We start from the raw sequence: 20,408 nt of genomic DNA, 5'->3' as shown, positions 1-20,408 counted from the left end.
GGGCTGAGTGGACTAGATGGTTGAGTTGCCAGCCGGCCTTCTGACCCTAACTTGGCAGGTTCGATTCTGGCTCAGACCGGTGGTATTTGAAGGTGCTCAAATACGTCGACCTCTTGTCAGTAGATTTACTGGCATGCAAAAGAACTCCTGTGGACTAAATTCTGGCACCTCAGCGTCTCCAGAAACTCTAAAAGCAGTTAGTGGGACGTAAAGCCATTATTATTATTATTATTATTATTATTATTATTATTATTATTATTATTATTATTATTATTGTTACGATGTTTTGTGGACCGGCAGAGGTGAAGAACTATCGACCAGGTCGAGGGTCTCTACATCATTGGAAAACGTACAGCTTAGTCCGTCTGCCACAACATTTTCAGTACCTCTGATATGCCTAACATCAAATTGGAAGGCAGAAATTCGGATGGCCCACCGGGCTATACAACCAGTACGACGTGGCCTACCTAAGACCCAGCCTAAGGCTTGGTTATCAGTTTCCAAGTCGAACTTGACATGTTCCAGATAGAGACGGAACTTTTCTAAAGCAAATAAGACTGCCAAACCTTCGAGCTCATAGATGGAATACTTGGCTTCTTGAGCCGATAGAGTCCTAGAGGCATAGGCGATGGGTCGCCTCCCTAGTTCAGTCTCTTGAAGAAGGACTGCAGCTACCGCCGCCAACGACACGTCGGTTTGGACGATGAATTTCTTGGAGAAATCGGGCATAGCCAGAACAGGCGCATTACACAGAGCTAATTTGAGATCTTCAAAAGCAGCTTGTTGAGAAGGTCCCCACTCAAATTTGATGCCTTTCCTACGTAGTAAGTTCAAGGGCGCCGCTCTATTGGCGAAATTTGGAATAAATTTCCTGAAGAAATTCACCATACCAATGAATCTGGCAATACCTTTGATGTCCTTGGGAGGCTTGAAATCACGGACGGCCTGTGTTCTAGAGTGATCGACTGCAACACCATCGGGCGACACAATATGCCCTAGGAATGACATGGAAGGCTTAGCGAAGGCGACCTTGGACAATTTCACAGTTAACCCAGCATTACGAAGGCGATTGAGAACTTCTTTCGGATGATCTAGATGTTCTTCGAAAGTCTCCGAAAATACGACGACATCATCAAGATAGTAGTACAAGTACTCAAATTTGATGTCGGAGAAGACCCTATCTAGCAGTCTCTTAAGTACAGCTGCTCCCGTGGGGAGCCCGAAAGGTACGCGGTTGTATTCATACAAATTCCAATCCGTGGCAAATGCTGTAAGATGTTTAGATTCTTCACCCAGAGGAATTTGATTATAGGCCTGATTCAGATCCAAGATGGTAAAGAACTTAGCCTTCCGAAACCATGAAAAACAAGAGTGAAGGTCTGGAAGGGGCACAGATTGTAACACCACCTTCCGATTGAGAGCCCTATAATCAATCACAGGCCTGAAGCCACCTTGGGGTTTCGGGACTAGAAAAATAGGCGAAGAATACGCCGACTTAGAGGGCCGAATAATACCATCCTTTAACATTTGATCGATGATTTCTTTCAATGCCTTCATTTTAGGTGGAGATAGCCTATAAGGAGGAAAACGGACAGGAATCGAATCCGTGACCTCAATTTTGTATTCAATAAGGTCAGTAACACCAAGAGTATCCGAGAACACCTCTGGAAACGACTGACACAGCTTACGAATACTATCAGCCTGTTCCTCAGGTAGATGTCCAAGATCTAACAACATCTCATCCTGGGTAGGCGAAATAGATGAACATGATACAGAACTACACTTAGCAAAGGGATTTTACCATTAGAAGCAAATTTGAATGTGCACCAGACCAGAGTGGGACATGAAATCTGCTCCCAATATAATGGGGCAGGACAAGTGCTTAGCCACAAACAATTTAACTTTCCAAGTAAATTTAGAAATCCGAATTTTGGCATATAAGAAACCTAAAATTTCTAATGGAGAAGAATTAGCCGAAACATATTGAACTGAAGTTGAGCAATAGTCAGGAAGTTTAAAAACAGTTTTCAATTTGGAGTACCATTCAGCAGAAATAATAGAACACACACTGCCTGAATCTAATAAAGCTGTTACAGGTTCATTATTTAATTCACTTTTGAGAAAAGGAACAGGTGCGGGGGTATCCGCCGCAATCCTAAGACATTCTTTGGGACCTTCAAAAGATAAATTTGAAGACAGAGTTTTCCCTGAAATTTCGACATGATTACTTGGGGCTGAGCCTCGAGAAGAAGGGTTCGCCGACTCAGCCGGAGCCCCTAGTCACTTATTATTATTGGCCTTGGTGGAAGTTGCACCAGAAGTTGAGCAGGAGGGATTGCTGTTAGCATTAGGGCAGTTCTTCGCAATATGTGAAAACGCGCCGCATTTAAAGCAACCTTGGGATGAACTTGCTCCATTATTTGTCCTACTAGATTTGATCAATGGACATTTATTGCGAAGATGGTCAGGCGACCCGCAAGCGTAACATTTACGAGGTGTGATGGGTCGGCGAGGTGGAGGCCGAAAACTACTAGAGGATGGAGGGGGTTCTTTCGCGACACACGAGGTATCGGCGTATCTGACTCCTTTGGCTGAGACAGCCATAGCCTCTAACTCAGCGAAAGTTTGCGGACGCGACGCAAAACACAAGTATGATCTGTAAGGTGGTGAAATACCTTCTACAATAGCCTGAACAATTTGATCTTCAGGGAAATGTAGGGCAAACACCCTAGTGTAAAACTTGATGTCTTGGATGAAGTCTGCCAAATTCTCATCCAACCGTTGTACTCGGTAGTAGTACTTTTGAATGAGCGATGACCTAGCTCGAGCGGGGATAAAATTTGCCAACAGTTGGGCATGGAAATCTTCCATGAATGACTGTTTAGTGATTGCCCTAACTATCTTGTCGGAGAGAACACCAATGGAATAAGGGTAAATTATCTGAAGGATTTGACATGGAGACAGAGAAAAAACAAGGGCATGATCTTGGAATTCAACTAAAAACCTTAAGAAAGCAATGACATCGGTTGTGGAGTTAACAGAAAACTTGAAAATACCTCTAAGTAACATAGCTAATGGATGGGGTAAACTGCTGAAACCAGGTGACATAGTAGAAAGGGGCCTAAGTGGCGGAGAAGCCGATTCCGAAGGTGCCCTATTTAACACAAAGGGTGGAATGGACGTGCGACGATCGGACTCAGTTTCTAATGGGGGAGTGGTTTTTTGAGTAACTGTTGATGATCCATTTTCTTCCCCTTTGGAAGAAGTTTCCCCGCTAACAGTGTTTACCGCCAGGGGCGGGTCAGTTTTGGGAGGCGTTACCCCCGATAACAAGTGACCAACAGTACTGGACAATTTAGAAATGTTTTCAATGAGGGCACTAGCCTCCTTCCCCTGAATGTCACTCAACTTGTGAGACAATAGATCATTAAGCCTATTATAAAAATGAAATAGTCGGGCTTGCACACATTTAAGTTGGTCCCTTCTTCAAAAAAACTAACTACAGATGCTAGCTCAGTGGTATTGTCATTGATCGTGGAGAGAGCATCGTCAATTTCTTTCTCTCCCAACGTTGGGGTGGTAATAGGCAACTCAAGGGAATCTTTAAGTTTATTAGCATCCAACGCAACCGTGCCTCCAGATTGAACGTTTCGGAGAGATAGTTCATAAATTAATTCTTCTTTACGCAAATACAAAGGATGGAGAACCTCGCGACGGCCGGACATGATGACAGAAAATTTTTAGAAAAAAAAATAATAATTCCAGCAACTGAGAAAATTGTTAGAGTTCGAATTAAAAACAATGTTTAGCCGACAAAGGGGGCTAAATTGAGACCCATTCAACCACGCTCAGCTACCACTTGTTACGAGGTTATGTGGACCGGCAGAGGTGAAAGAAGGTGCTGGGAAGAATAGCTCTCAACTTACGAAATTAAAGTTAATTTAAAATTTAACAAAGGTTATATTTTCTTTTCAAGTACAAGAAATAACAAGTATAACAGGTACTCAGTAGCATATCAACAAATTAAGAATGTACAATTGCAATTAGTAAATGGATTTGGGCTTCGAGCCCCCCCAGACACGCAATCCTTGAGCAATGAGCCCAACTTTACCTACACACAAGGTTCAACAAAGGGGCAGAAAACCCCAATCATGCCAAGGAGCACTAGCTCCCAATTACCCAGTTAAGCCTGCTCGAGGCACCCAGAAACCAAATTTAAGAAAGAGCAACCCGCTCTCAAAGTTCAAGCCTATTCAAAGGCCATACCAAACTCCACTTTCAAGCTGCCCTCCAGGCACAGAAGAACAGGGGTAAAAATACCCAACCTACTGAGGCCTATTCAGTAAAGAAACAGGACAATTACATGGCCCCAAAATACCAACTTGAGTGGAGGCGTAACTTGCACTCAAAATACACCTTTTTAAAACCTATTTGGCACTAGGCCGCTTATGCAAGGGCTAATCCCATACTGCGGAGGTGACACGATAGGAAAACTTTATTACATTACAAAGAGAAGGGAAACTGTTATGAAAACGTAGTCACCTCAAAACAATATGAGTGGGAGCTCAAGAGGGTTAAGCACTCTCTATCCCAATTTGTAGTTAAAGAGGCAGAATTTATACCAAGTGTCTTTTACATTTTAAAGGAAAGTTACATGATAAAAGTTTCGAACCTGCCCCGAGGGTTAAAACTGCTGAGCTAGCGAGAAAAGAAGTTATTAAAAGGCCATTACCTTATGGATGAACTGCAGCCTGAAGAAAGAGGCGTTTCCAGCCCCCTGCTACATAATCACACACGGATAGATGTTACTGAAGTGGCCCGGAGACCAGAAAATCAGCAGTTTAAATACCCTCGTGGAACATTCGAGACCTTTCAAGAATGAGAACCCACACCCCCCTCAATTTTATTGGGTAGCATAAAGCAACATCTCCATATCGGAGAAGACATACGTTATTGGTCAAAAATTAATTAGAGAAATTCGGGATTGGCTAAATTCAAAACAAGCGGAAGGAGAAGGGTTATACTGCCAACCCAAAAAAATAACTGAAAGAAATTTAACAAAGAACAAACTTATGACTACAAAATTTCTTCAAAAAAAGTTCCTTCACTTCGCACTAGGGTGCAGAATTGTAGTTCTTAAGTAGTGCCATCTAGAAGAGAATGTTCACACTTCTTACTACAGAGAAAGCAAAAACGAATCAAAACTGACATAGTTCAGAACACTTCAAAAATTTACAGTAGGGATATCTTCTGAGAAATCTTAGAATTAATGTGGTTGTTAAAGTTCAAGCTTCCCCCAGTAGAGGAGTTTCAACTGGCGCAATGTTTGAATTAGCGGCGTGGAGGTGTCCCGCCCGGTACAATTATTATTATATTTTCCTCCACAGCTTTCTACATATCTCTGACAATGAGGTGAATAATGGACAAATTTCTCCCAAAATATACAAGATAAATGCAGTATTTGACGACCTGTTAACAAAATTTTGAGAGGCTTATACCCCTGATGACAAAGTGTCAATTGATGAGAACCTGGTGCTATGGAAAGGGTGGCTAGGGTGGAAGTTTACATACCAAGAAAACGATTGTGTTTCGGAATGGAACCATATAAATTATGCGATGCCGAGACAGGTTATATAACATGATCTGCTTCCATGTGTATCATAATGATCAGCTGTAAAAGACATAACACTGGACTGTAAATACTGTAAATATTACCTGTATCGCAGTGTAATATAGTCCGTGTGTGTCACTTATGAATTGTAGGTAGGCTATATAAACTTGATCCCTCGAAAGCTCTAACCAACATAACAGAAAATTTTGTGAGTGTTATAATTTATTCCATTGTAAACTTTTTAACCCTGGACTGCGCACGTAGAGGGTGTTTGGACCGCACTTTTGAATTATTGATATGTATTATCGTTTAATGCGCACTCAGCCCGATTAGGTCCACTAATAATCTTTGCTTACTCTGCTAATAATTTCGTGTGGCTATTTCTAGCCGATTGCAGCCCTTGTAAGGCAGACCCTCCGATGAGGGTGGGCGACATCTGCCATTTGTAGGTAACTGCGTGTTATTGTGGTGGAGGATAGTGTTATGTGTGGTGTGTGAGTTGCAGGGATGTTGGGGACAGCACAAACACCCAGCTCCCGGGCCACTGGAATTAACCAATTAAGGTTAAAATCCCCGACCTGGCCGGGAATCGAACCCGGGACCCTCTAAACCGAAGGCCAGTACGCTGACCATTCAGCCAACGAGTCGGGCGCTTACTCTGCTAAGCATCAGACAGTGCTACTGGTATGTTGTGAAATGCTGCAGTTCAGCGTGGGAACAGTCGTGAAGACAGCTTCCATCGTTCAGTTTGCCGGCAGTGTTCCTAACACCGCAAAGCGCACAGAAATGTAAGTATTGCATTTTTGAGCTTACGTTTATTGTTCCAAGCGGTGTTATACATTATTTCCACTGTAACAACGTTTCTTCCAGAATGTTTTAGTGACTAATGGAGGTGGATACTTCATTATCTATATAATTGAAGGTATGAAGTATTATACGTATATAAATATAGTAATCTGTTTTTATTTTTTCCGCTACAGGGATCGAAGAAGATATATTCAACCTGATGACATCCAACAGCGTCTTATGGAACTCTCGGAGCAAGACAAGTAGACAGTGACTGTGATTTCGAAAGTGACATCAATTTTGAAGGAGAAGGGTTCGTAGATGACGATCATTCTAGTGACTCAGCACAATCTATTACGAATGATATTCCAATGGAAGAGGACACGGGGTACAACGATGTCAGATTTTATATTGGAAAAGATGGTGAAACGATCTGGAAAAGACTCCTGTGGTTCTGAATGATTCTAGAACCCGTTCGAAAAATATCATGAAGACGTTTCCTGGGCCAAAAGCACGGGCACAAAACACTCCAACACCGATGGATGCTTTCCTGCAAATAATTTCCCTAGAAATAATCGATGATATCATAAGATATACTAACATTTACGTTGCCAAGTGTCAGTCAAAGAATCCGGAATCGTGAACTAGGGACTACAAGGATACTACACGTACCGAGATTATGGCAATTTTGGGGGCATTATTCGTTAATGCAACTAAAAAAGCCACCATGCAGATACTTTAGAACTTTAGTCACGAGATGGTACTGGAATGATAATCCTGAGAAATTTTAGCTCCAGGCGCTTTCTGTTTTTGATGAGATGTTTGCGTTTTGATGACATAAGTACTATAAACGTACGAATTGCGACAGACAGATTAGCAGCCATTAGCCATTAGCAGCCATAAAACCAGCTAAGTATGGGCTAAAATTCTACGCTCTGTGTGACAGTAGAACATTTTACATGTTCAGTTTGGAACTCTACTGTGGCAAACAAGCTGAAGGTCCTTACAGCTGTACCAACAAACCGATGGACATCGTCAAAAGACTAACTGACCTAATAAAGAATTCACATAGGAATGTTACCACTGATAATTGCTATAGTAGCATTCCATTAGCCGAATACCTATTGGAGCAAGGACTGACATTCATCGGGACACAAAAAAAAAAAAAAAAAAAAAATGAAAGGGAAATACCTTCCGAATTTCTAATGGACAAATCTCGCCAGGTGGGCTCTAGCATGTTTGGATTCCAACCTGATATGACACTAGTGTCCTATGAGATGAAAAAGAAGACAGTTGTCCTTCTTCTATCAACTATGCATGACACAGGTGAAATCGATTCCACAACTAATAAACCATTCGTCATTGTTGACTATAATGGGACCAAGGGTGGCACAGATACTGTTGATCAGATGTGTTCTACATATACAACATCAAGGAAAACCAGGAGATGGCCTCTTGTAGTGTTTCTCCGTGAACTCAATATTGCAGGTATAAACTTGTACAAGATATTTCTGGCCAACAGCCCATCAAAGGATTGTGTGAGAAGGAAATATCTCACTGAATTGGGACTGATGGAGGTAAATCTCCGAGAAAGAGCTCAGCTTCTGTCTCTTCCAAGTGATTTACGGGTATTCTTATCTAAGTTATGTGAAGCCAAGGAGACTATGAAGTGTGCATCACAAAAGAAAATCTGCTTCATTTGTGGAACGCACAAAATTACGAAGACTGGTGTTACCTGTGACCTATGTCGTCGAAATGTGTGCCGCAATCATAGTCAGCATAAGGTTACCTGTGAAAAGTGCAGTCAAGAAGCTGAAGATGAAAACTAAATGTGCTTAATTTCATTGGGAACAGTAATCCGCTATTCATAACTCTATGTAGAGGAGTCCCATGTTTGAATTTCTTGACTTGTATTTGTGTGTTCTCTAAAACATGTTCAATTTCATGAAGTGTATATATTTTTGCCTTTTTAGAATACACATGACATCTTTCAATTATTTCAATAAATTTTCTTAACCTAAGAATGATAAAATTCACATAATGTACGAGAAAGTTGGCAAACTACATTGTGCAGTCCAAACACCGCCGCGTGCACAGCAGCGTGATACGGAGTGGTGCGCGCGGTTCAGGGTTAAGTACAGTACATGTGAACTTTGTAAATCTGCAATTTACATATACATAATCATATATTCCCAGGCAGAGATTGTTAGTAAACTGCCGAAAATATTCAGGTAAAAGTTACTGTATAAACGAAAACCAGAGCTTTGCTATTAGGAAGAAGTAACCTCGATATCACAGAGTAAAAGCACTTAGTACGTTCTTGCACAAAGTATTGAAAAATTAAAATAATAGAACTTTCCAACAATTAAATACATTATATTCAAGTAAATATTTCTCTTAGGACCCCTCAATAGTTCATTATAGTCTAAGATTATTTTTAATCAAGTAAATAAATATTTTCTTCAATCAGTGAAATCATTCCCCACCTGGGAGTGAGCCGGTATGTAGTGAGCTCCCCGCTTAAGGGGTTAACACTACCACTTACTGTACTATAGGTTGAGCTTTCTACTAACTTAACATTACAACTGATAATAAAGTGAAGTTAAACCAGCATTACCCTACAACTATAACAACAACGAAAGAAAATATGACAAGAAATACTATTAGTTTAACTTTCTAAATCCAGCATCATTATACACAAATTCACACACAACTTAAGTATTTCCATTACTTAAAACTATGGCTTACAATGCTATAGATTGAACTTACTACTAGCTTAACACTACAAGTGACATTAAAGTTAAAACATAACTGCCCAACAACTACTACAACAAGAGTACAACAAGCAATTCCATGGAGAGAAAATATTAGAAGAAATAGTACTAGTTTAAGAAACTAAATCCAGCAAAAAATCACTAATTCAGTGTCCGTTGTTTACAGCTTTTACTTTTCACTTTACACTAGCACTGATCATCTTAAACGATTTGATACCGGAAGAGAATCTATTAAAGACTGCTACAGGTAATCTATTCCAATCCCTTATGGTCCTGTTTACGAAGGAAAACTTGCCCACAGCAGTATGCTGGTTATTATTACACTACTGTAAGTGATCATTGCCACTGGGACATTTCCCATTTGTGATGTATTTGTTAATAATAATAATTAGGTACTTCGGTATATAACAATGCAATGTGTAATTGTGTCTAGTTGTACGCGACAACTTGAAGACGATGTCTGAAATGCAACGTAAGTCATGGTTGTCGGTTATTTTGAAGAGATGCCAGATAGCACAGCCCGCTGTGTTGTTCATTCAAAAGAAGTAAAATACGTCGACAAAAATACTTCTGGGATGATCCGACACTTGAACGCACATAATATAAATGAAGAGGAATAATCACAGATCACCTCCGGCCTGGTCTGAATCACAAGAAGCTACCCTGCCGACAACGATTGTGAGGCATCCAGGTAGGTTTATGTCCTAATAACAGTTATTAACAAATTATATGGGTTATTCAGCTGAGAAGTCCACCTGAAATAACTCGTGAATAGTTTAAGATACTGGAATTCTGTCTTCACTTTCGTTAATGGTATTAAGGAGCTCATAGTTCAACATGCAGTGCTTTCCTAGGCTTTTGACAAAATTTATCGTCACACACATTTCCATATGAGAATTGTTGATGATAAATATCAAGCTTACACTTGTAGTTACTGGGACGTCACGTCGCACAGCTCGCAGCACACGAGAATCGGTCTCAAGAGCATTGCCCCATCATCCCTGCTGGAAGAATTGAAGCAAAGTTGGGCATTTTAGATTACACGTTCCACTCATGTGTAATGGGGGTCACATATGTAGCAAAGCACATCTTCCCTGACTCAAGTTCGAATAATGCATGCCTCTAGTATCCAAGTAGGTGTACATCCTATCTACAGTTATTCACAAATTATGGAGGGTTATTCAGCTAAGATGACCACCCCAAATATGTCGTGAACAATTTAAGATACTGACATTTGGTTTTCACTTTCGTTAATGGTATTAAGGGGCTCATAGTTGAACATGCAGTACTTTTCCAGGCTTTTGATGAAATGTATTGGCTCACACGTATTCATATGAGAATGTTATTTCACGCAAGAACTGCCAATGATATTACTATCAAGTTTACAGTCGTAGTTACTGGTATGTCGCACAGCTTGCACTACAGGAGGATCGGTCTCGAGATCTGCGACGTCAGTCTCGAGAGTCTCAAGTGAGAGCGTTGCCCATCACTACTGGAAACACAAAAGTAATCATACCATTCTTTAATACTTTCTTTCTCATCAAACTGACTTCATACTCTAATCCTCTGAGATCTTCAATTTTTCCTACTTTGATAAACTGCCCTTTTAGTTAGAAATCTAACTATTACAAAGTCACCAGCAAATACAAGCATTTATTGCCCAGTCAACTGCTTATGAACTCTTCCCATGATCAGTGTTACACTATAAAATTACAAAATGTTATAGTTATGTAAATACCATATAATAATATTTATATTAACTGTAAAACCCAACTAAATTATTTTTACACATGACGGGTGATCCTAGATCACATTTTTAACATCATAATGCAGCAAGTCTTGCTGTACAAATTAAGTTATTCTTGTAATTTTAATAAAACATGTTTACATCTTCACTATTGGATTTCTTATTTTCATCCAATAATGATGAATGCGTGCAGTCAGTATTCATTGTTGTCAGCGAGTACTTTACCTTTGTAGAACGTCTATGTTTGGGGTGTTCAGTAGTATTACATTTTTGAAAAATAACGCAAACGATCAGTGTTTCCTCACTATATTGGTGTTACCCCGATCTACGGTAATGAGCTCAGCCACGCTGCAAAGAATGAATGTAGAGGAACTGGGATTGATTTTTTTCTAGTTGCTTTATGTTGCACCGACACAGATAGGTCTTATGGTGACATTGGGATAGGAAAGGGCTAGGAGTGGGAAGGAAACATCCGCTGTCTTAATTAAGGTACAGTCCCAGCATTTGCCTGGTGTGCAAATGGGAAACCATGGAAAATCATCTTCAGAGCTGCCGACAGTGGGATTAGAACCCATTATCTTCCGGATGCAGATTGATTTATTGGAAGACAGCCGAGTATGAAGATGTGGAGACTATCCTCATCCTTTTGTGCTTTTAAATTGCTTCCTCTTCCAATGTTGACCTGTTGTGTTTATTTTATTGTGTATTTCTGTCTTTCCAAAGGTAATGTGTTCGTATAGGAAGGGTGACCAAAATAATATTATCACAGCCATAATAGACTCACACTTTAATGAATAGCAATTAAATGACAAAATACAAACTCGAAGAACATAATCATTCAATGCGAGACAATAATATATTTCACCAGAAAGTATAGTTGATTGCAGGTTTCTTTGTTTGAATTTGGACCAATCTCCAAGATAACAGACTCCAGGAGCAGCCAAAATAAGAGGGCCTGCCTCAAACCAACGGTACCCTTTCTCATCCCAACGTGCTACACCTCCAATGGGGCCTGATACCGCTGGGCAGCTGAATGTTTGGTGGCGATGGGCCAGATAACAAGCACGATTCATCAGATGACTGGCTACAGATGTATCTTCACCCACAGCCAGGATTGCAATAGGTATATTAGAAGCCTAAAACAGAGAGATTGATCTATGTGGTATTATACAGTTCTACACCTTAGCAAATCTTAAATTTCACTGTAATATTTGAATTCAGAATTAATGATACAAGGCAGTATAAAAAATGATAATGGTGTATGGCCTCCGGCGAGGCCTGGTGCGGATCTTTTTCTCACAGACTGCCTATTAGGCGACCTGCATGCCTGTGAAGATGAGGGCCCTACCTAGGATGATTTCTAATGCTGAATACACCACACACATGCAGTCCCTGAGCCATTGGAATTAACCAATTAAGGTTAAAATCCCCAAACTGACCATGGAGCCGGACATAAAAATGATGCAACTGATGAATTTTATGCAGTACAAAAGAGCAAGGGAACCAGAAGAGTGATATTCTCCTGGGTATCCAAATCAAAATCTGGGGAAAGTTGAGTTCTTTTGTTGCAGATATGAGACTTTTTGATGATCAGATTAAAAGTGTTCAATTCATTCATACTACTTCATTATAGACAGCTACACCTAACAGCATTAACTCTGCAAACATCTGCAACTAACATTACTGAACAAGTTGGCCGTGCGGTTAGGGTCGTGCTGCTGGGAGCTTGCATTTGGGAGGTAGTGGGTTTGAATTCTACTGTTGGCAGCCTAAATATGTTTCTGAGTGGTTTCCCATTTTCACACCAGACAAATACTGGGGCTGTAATTCTGTCCACTCCCAGCCCTTTCCTACCCCATCGTCATCATAAGACCTATTTGTGTCCGTGCGACCTAAAGCAAATTGTAAGAATTATTGCATCTAGCATTGTGGCCACTTCATCTTCTCTCTTATGTTGAAATCATTAAAAAAATTATGTCTGACCATCCCTCTTGTTTCTCTTATATTCCATAATCAAGTCTGCCATTTGGTCTTACTTTTGGACTCCTATCTTCTACTCCCATCTCATCCTCCTCTTCTCCATTCCCTTCACGTATCCATACTGTATAAACCTTGATTCCTCTATTCTGACCTACAATGGTTCCAATTGCACTAATATTTACATTTCTCATTTGTTACATTATCAACTTTTGTTACTCCTATTCTACTTCTCAAAAATTTCATCTCAAGCTTCAATCCTCCTTTTCTCTCTTCCCCTCATTTCTCAAGTTTCTGAAGTGTTGGGATTATACTGCAGTATCTCTGGTATATGACTCTTTTGCTGCTTTTGGGCTCAAAGCACACTCAAAGATGAATATCTTCACTGGACTTTCAAAGATCCCATGGCCCCATCACCAGATATTCTGCTGGACTTCCAACTATTACCAAATGTGGCTCTATGGTGATGTGGGTATGATGAGGATGTAAATTGCATGATCGGCATAGGCTGGCTGAAGTGGAAACAAAATTTGCCTGTGTTCTGTGATAAGAGGCTACCAATGAAGCTTAAAGGAAAGTTGACATGATGATGGTGAGGCTTGAAAATGCTGAAAATTCTATGAACACTGCAAGCACCTTCTAAATGTCTGGATCCTTGGATCAGGGGTTACTATTCAAGATGGTATTACCTTGATGTCCGTACAGCCCCTCTTCATTTCACTGTCAAAGAGCATATCACTGACTTTCTACACCAGCAGCATCTGTACTTAGTAAATTGGCTACAAAAGCTGTACTATAGAAGAGTGGTCTTATTGAACATCTGGCAGCAAGCATAAAATGCACCTGCTGCCTCATACATGAAGTAGGGGACTATTAAAGGCTAAGTGAGTTCACCGAGACAGAAAAACTCTTGACTGTGACAAGCCTAGTGAGTCAGCAGAAGACATAAAAAAAATACAAGTTGCTTTCAAAAGGAAACAGAACAGAACAACAACGTAACAACAATAATAAATTCTGAGGAAGTATTGGTTATAGGAAAAATTTGGCAGACAACCTCCTATGATTAAATTATCATAAAATTAACAGGCAGACTTCAGGTGAAAGATGAGTTCAATGTGATGCTTTTTCTCCTGGATAAATAGACCTCAGTTAAATTAGTGTTCTTAGTCCTACATATATTAATCTATTAAAGAGTGAATTATGAATATCAGCAGAAGACTTTGGAATTTAAGAGAATTCAGCCATTAGGAGATGCTCTGGATTTCCTTGTGCCAGTCCCAAGCATGGATATACTTTAGGAGGAGGGTAGGCATTAGATTTTGTGACAAGTTGGCCAGGATTTCATGTTGCATCATCATGCAATGTTAGAGTATCAGCTAGGATATACCCCCCAAGTGACATGTCTCAACCCTGTCCAGTGAGAGTGATAAGTGGACATGGGCTTTTTCAAGGCTGGAAGAGACTAAAGAAGCAAGGCACTACTATACTACCTGATTTACAAGTAATACCGGAACACAAACTGGACAAAGCCGTGATCTGACTGAAACTCTGAAGGTCTACAAGTTCAATATCGCTTGCATACAAGAAACAAAATGGAAAGGAGTAAAGGCCTGAAAATTCAGCAATGGATACACACTGGTGAATTGTGATACCTTACGTGGACATAATGGAAAGGCGAATACTAGAGGTGTTCATATTTGCATTCTGCAATAAAAACAAAAGTGGTAATAATTCAGCAATTGACACTTTCTTTCATTATCAATGCACAATGAGACAAAATAAATGCAAATTAAATGGCAAAATAAAACATTTTTTATAATAACATGAATTTTGGTTATGTTTAACAAATAACACTGTATTTTAGGTCTATTTTTTAATGAATTCAAATGTTAGTTAAATTTCAATTAAACACATGTTTTTGACATGTTTTTAACACTTTGAAAAATTTAATTCCTGTAAAAGTAATGCATGCTTGGAATGCTGCACGAGGTAACATCAACACATCATTCTCTACGTAGCTGAGTATAGCACATATTTAAGTTGTGTGTATGCCTACAAAGCCACAAGTGCTAATAAATACTACATTCTCTGGTTAGCTGCAGTACTACATAGCACATTTTTGTGTTCTGGGTAGGTCTACAACATGCAGTTAGGGGTACGTAGCTGTGAGCTTGCATCCAGTAGATAGTGGGTTCGAACCCCACTGTCAGCAGCCCTGAAGATGGTTTTCTGTGGTTTCCCATGTCCATACCAGGCAAATGTTGGGACTGTTCCTTAATTGAGGCCACAGCCACTTCCTTCTCACTCCTAGGCTTTTCCTATCCCATCGTCACCATGAGACCTATCTGTGTTGGTGTGACGTAAGGCCAAAAAAAAGAGCCTACAACCTCACAAGTGCTAATGATTATGACATTCTCTGTGTAGCTGCAGTGTAATAGGTACATATTTGCGTTCTGTGTAGGCTTACAAAACCTAATAATAATGCCAAAAGTGACCGTTTCACTTTCTGGCAGGGATTTAGAATGGAAAAGCCAAGGATTTTTCATGTTTGGTAATGTGCTGATGTGCATCTGAAAAATTATAAGAGAAAAGACACACTGGACAAACATTATTTGATTGGAAAACTTGTGTGCCATGAAGAAGGATCAGTGAAGCAAGCTAGTGGATCAAGAACTCCAATGATCAGAGAAGCTAATGAACATGAAAAATGTGCATAATTTCTAAGCATAAATACTTCAAGCATTTGTGAAAAAAATTGTCATCTGAAGTACCTGTATATTTGTGAAAGTGATGACCTCATCATCATCATTAAATAGAATCTGCCAGCATTATATTCCACTGCCTGGAAATAATAAATAAGGGAACACATTCAAGATAAATATGTGGCCGTTTTATGTAATGAGACAACGGATAAGAATGGAAGTTGTGTCTTCAATATCTTGTTCCATCCTCTGGAATCATCCATGGAACAAAAAATATACTTGCCTGCATCTGTCAGTCTGGATATGGCCAATAGATCAAACTGTGTTAAGGCAATTTTATATATCATAAATTTGTATAATATTGATAAAGAAAATCTGCTAGCAGTTATTAAACATTCAGCATGCTATAGCATGTCCAGATATTACACGGCCTTATTGATGACTTCAACCATTATTCAGTGTTGGGCTCATAAAGTTAACTTGATTGGAAACATATTTGAGAGTCACATGGAAGAGGTAAACATCTGCTGGAGTGAAAAATGCTTTTCTCAATACAAGAAAAACCAGGTACGGTACCTGACTTTCCTCGAAGGTAAGTATGAAGGCCAAAATGATGACAAAGTGGCTTTGTTCTCTATGCCAGTATGTACTAGGTGGAACGCTCGGTTCCAATCAGTTATTAATTTGTCCTTACTTATTAATGAATTTACAGAATTGAATATGAATGTACTCCAGCACACTACCAATGTCTGCAATATGTAGTAGCAGATATTTAAGCACTAAAAGTTTATCAGTGCATGTCACTAATCCTTGGCAAAAGACTGCAAACAACATACGCCGCTTGTCTTCAAAGTGTTAATTGTCAGTAGAACTTCTGTGTACTCACACGCTTCAAAACTTCAGTATTTATACTCCTTTTCATCTATGAGATACAAAGCATTCTTCAATAGGTCCGAATTTCAAATGCCTCTAACAAGTTCATTAATGTGTAGCAGTTCAACACAAATGACTTATTGTTCCGTTTATGATACACAAACTTAGGTTCTTTGGAACAGTTCACAGTACATGTTCAAAAATACCACTCGTCTCTCTTGGCAATAGTACATGTAACTCATCGAAAGCTGCCTCAGTGATCTTTTATAAGGGCAGGACTGTCATAAAGGGAGTAACCAATTCATTTCTTGCATTTACATATTCTATGTAGACTTTGCATTTCATCTACTCCCAAAGACAAAAATCTGAAGGGCCTAAGTTTGTGCATCAGTAAGTCATTATGTCTTTAATAATATTTGTAAGGTTGCTCTTATGTGTACCATACAAACAGTTATAATTCTAAACACATTACAAATTGGACACATATTTAGTTTATATGACATATTTTACTCAAAATAGTCCATACTACTTCCTCCTGAGTTGTTCTTATCCTTCTTCTTCTTTGTCTTATAACAATAATTATTGGCTACATTGGACCACTTGAGTTGTTCCACATTCACTTTCTCTTTGAAGGTTGTAGTGTTTGGTTCTTGTGATCTGCCCATTATTTTTTCATTCGTTTCGATCAAAATTTTCTCAATTCGTCTGAAATCACTATTGCCCTTCTATGTGTCGTTTTTGCTGAAAATTTGTGAGTCTGCATCTGCTATCTTGAGTCCAACTGTTTTGAGATCTTGCTGAATTTTATGGATCCACTGTACTCCTGTCTTCTATCCAAGATTTCTCATTACTAGTTCTTGTAAAATTTGGTTTCCTGGCAGTCGCAAGATGTGAAAGAAATACAAGATTCTTTTCTTCATTGTGCTGGTGATTGGGTCAATCTCTCAATAGACAGTTTCATTAGGAAGGATTCTCCAGACTCCTTCAACCTGGTATTCTTTTATTTTTGCAGATTCTGATGATTCTTCTTTTAGTTTTGAAGAGCTGATCAGTAGTTCTTTTGTTTTTAATTTGGAATAGGGTTTCACAAGCGTAAGTGGCTTATGAGAGAGTTACAGTTTTATAGTGTTGGATCTTAGTATCTGTTGACAGGCATTTCTTATTATATGTTGACCAGGTTAGAAACTGGGCTTTTATTCATATTGTGTTAGTTCTATTTGCCCATGTTTCTTTCTCGTTTAAGTTGTGTGTGATGATTTCTCCAAGATATTTACATTTTATTGTAGAACTATGTTAATTTTTTTATATTTCTGAAGACTTTACTAATGCTCAGGGGTTTTAAGGACATGATCTCAGTTTACTCAAAGGATATTTGTAATCCTATTTTTAGGGAGCTTTTTTTGTGACTGGTGATCCAATTCAAGGGCTAAGAAAACAAAACTGTCTGGAAATCTGAGGCAGTTTGTTCTTGTTAAGGTTTCTGCTCTAATTTTGATTGTAGGTAGGTTTCCCTTTTGACAAAGTTTCATGACGTAATAGAGAGTCATACTGAAAAGCAGTGCAGATAATCCATCACCTTTTCTCAGGCCAGTTTTTGTATTGTAAAGTTTTTGACATTTCTCCCCCGTACTTTACCTTGGAATTCATGTTAGTTAAAGTTAATTTGATGATTTTTATTAATTTGGGATGAAGAACGTATGATCTAAGGATTTTTTAAAGTGTGGGGTCTATGGATACTTCAAAATGCTCTTTGAAATCTATAAATGAGATAAATAGCTGTTTATTTCTGCACTTCTTTAATAATAATAATAATAATAATAATAATAATAATAATAATAATAATAATAATAATAATAATAATAATAATAATAATAATAATAATTTATTCAATTAGTTTTCAAATCCATGTCACATCCAATGATTCTACGCATTTATATACACACTTTTTGCACACCATTTACGGCACCAGGACCGCCTCCATCTGGTCCATCATTCTTTGTAAGTCCTCCGTCCACAACCCGTTATCCAAGTTGCCTCGTATGAAGTCGATTAGCACACACTCACACGTTCTTTTTAGTACAATGATCTGTAGGTAGGCCTGTAGCTGTTTGCTCACTTCCAATTTGTCCATGTGCTTGTTGAACAAGTTGGTAACTAGCCCATTCCACGTTATTACCACAGGGACACTTACATCAGATCCCAGTTAACTGATTTAAAAGTTGTTCATGAAGACAACTCAACAGATATCTCTGTCCTGGCAGTGGAAATCTCAGGCATTACTGTTGTGAATATCTATAAACCACCAGCAGTCAGTTGGTCCAGCTGTTCATTAAAAGTTTTTGATCACTCTGTTTTGTATGTTGGAGATTTCAATAGTCACAGCCCAGCATGGCGATACGAATTTGAAGATGACAATGGGTCCAACCTAAATAACTGGATTGAAGCAAACTCCCTACAACTCGTCCACAATGCTAAACATCCTGGCACATTTCATTCTGGCAGATGGCTAAAGGATTATTCTCCTGACCTGTGCATAGTGTCACAGTCAACTCCTGAGAATCAACACATGGTACAACGAAAGGTCATCAGTTCCTTTCCTCACAGTCAACACAGACCAGTTATTATTTACTATGGCACTGAGATCCCTCTTGTGTCTTCAGTACCACAACCTCGTTGGAATTTTCGACTAGCAAAGTGGGATAAATTTGCAGAAGGACTTGATAACACTGTACAGTGGATACGACCAGTTCCTGAAAATTACAATAGATTTGTCAACGCCATAAAAGCTAATGCTAGGAAGTTCATTCCCCGGGGATATCGCAAGACGTATATACCAGGATGGTCAGAAGAATGTAATCAGCTCTACACCGAATATCAGAACTCTCCTAATAAAACAACAGCTGATGAGTTGCTAAGGGCTCTAAATAAATCTAGGAGAGAGAAGTGGCACAGAACTACAGCAGAGATGGACTTCACACACACTAGTCGTAAAGCCTGGAACCTCATAAGAAAACTTGGTAGTGACCCTACAATGAAACGCAGAAGTTTGCCAATGAACCCAAACACCATTGCCTCCAGACTGACACAAATCTCTAGAGCGAAGATGGACAAGGTACATGCAAGGAGTGTTAAGAAGCAACTAAGAACGAGAAGATCACAGTTGACATCCCATCCGGAGTATTCCTGTGACTTCAGTACTGAAGACTGGACAAGGCTCTATCCAAGATAAAGATAAATAAAGCTGCTGGTCTGGATGAAATCTATCCTGAGTTTCTGAAGGCCATAGGCCCTGGTACAAAACAATGGCTAGTCAACTTCTTCAATGAAATTCTACGAACTGGTAAATTACCTAAGTTGTTAAAACAAGCCAAAGTAATTGCAGTCTTGAAACCAGGAAAGGAAGGAACTGATGCTTCACATTATCGACCAATTTCACTCCTTAGTGTAATCTACAAGATGCTTGAAAGAATGATACTTACCCATATCCAGGAAGCTATAGAAAGAGTCATCCCAGTTGAGCAAGGGGGTTTCAGAAAGAATCGTAGTTGTTGTGATCAGGTGTTAACACTGACAACAGAGAATGAAGCAGGATTCCAGAAAAGACTGAAGACTGCTGCAGCTTTTGTCGACCTTACATCAGCCTATATCACGGTCTGGAGAGAGGGACTGTTGCTCAAGTTTGTTCAAGTCATCCCTTGTCAGAAGCTAGCATGCTTGCTAAACAACATGTTATCCAACCGTCGACTTGCTGTATTTCTGAATGGTGAAAGAAGCAGGTGGAGATCTCTAAATAATGGTTTACCCCAAGGGTCAGTTTTATCTCCGATTCTATTCAGTCTTTACATCCATGACCTGCCAAGAACAACTTCAAAGAAGATACAGTTTGCAGATGATCTAGCTTTAATTACTCAGAGTACGGATTTGGCACACTGTGAGAA

The 20,408-nt window shown here is 39.3% G+C and overlaps 1 protein-coding gene across 2 annotated transcripts in view; it reads right to left on the bottom strand.

Annotated features, from left to right (window-relative positions):
• Positions 1 to 20,408, bottom strand: part of mei-218 (meiotic 218) — a 183,133-nt gene that overhangs the window by 81,302 nt on the left and 81,423 nt on the right. For both annotated transcript variants that reach the window (XM_067153363.2, XM_067153364.2), the window contains one exon: positions 11,784 to 12,054. In XM_067153363.2, coding sequence (XP_067009464.1) covers positions 11,784 to 12,054 — 271 coding nt within the window. The remainder of the gene's footprint in view (positions 1 to 11,783; positions 12,055 to 20,408) is intronic.

The sequence above is a fragment of the Anabrus simplex genome, chromosome 9 (assembly GCF_040414725.1).
Source record: "Anabrus simplex isolate iqAnaSimp1 chromosome 9, ASM4041472v1, whole genome shotgun sequence".
Classification (NCBI taxonomy): Eukaryota; Metazoa; Arthropoda; class Insecta; order Orthoptera; family Tettigoniidae; genus Anabrus; species Anabrus simplex.
Note: the sequence above shows the minus strand (reverse complement) of the source record. Positions and strands in the feature narration are given on the sequence as shown.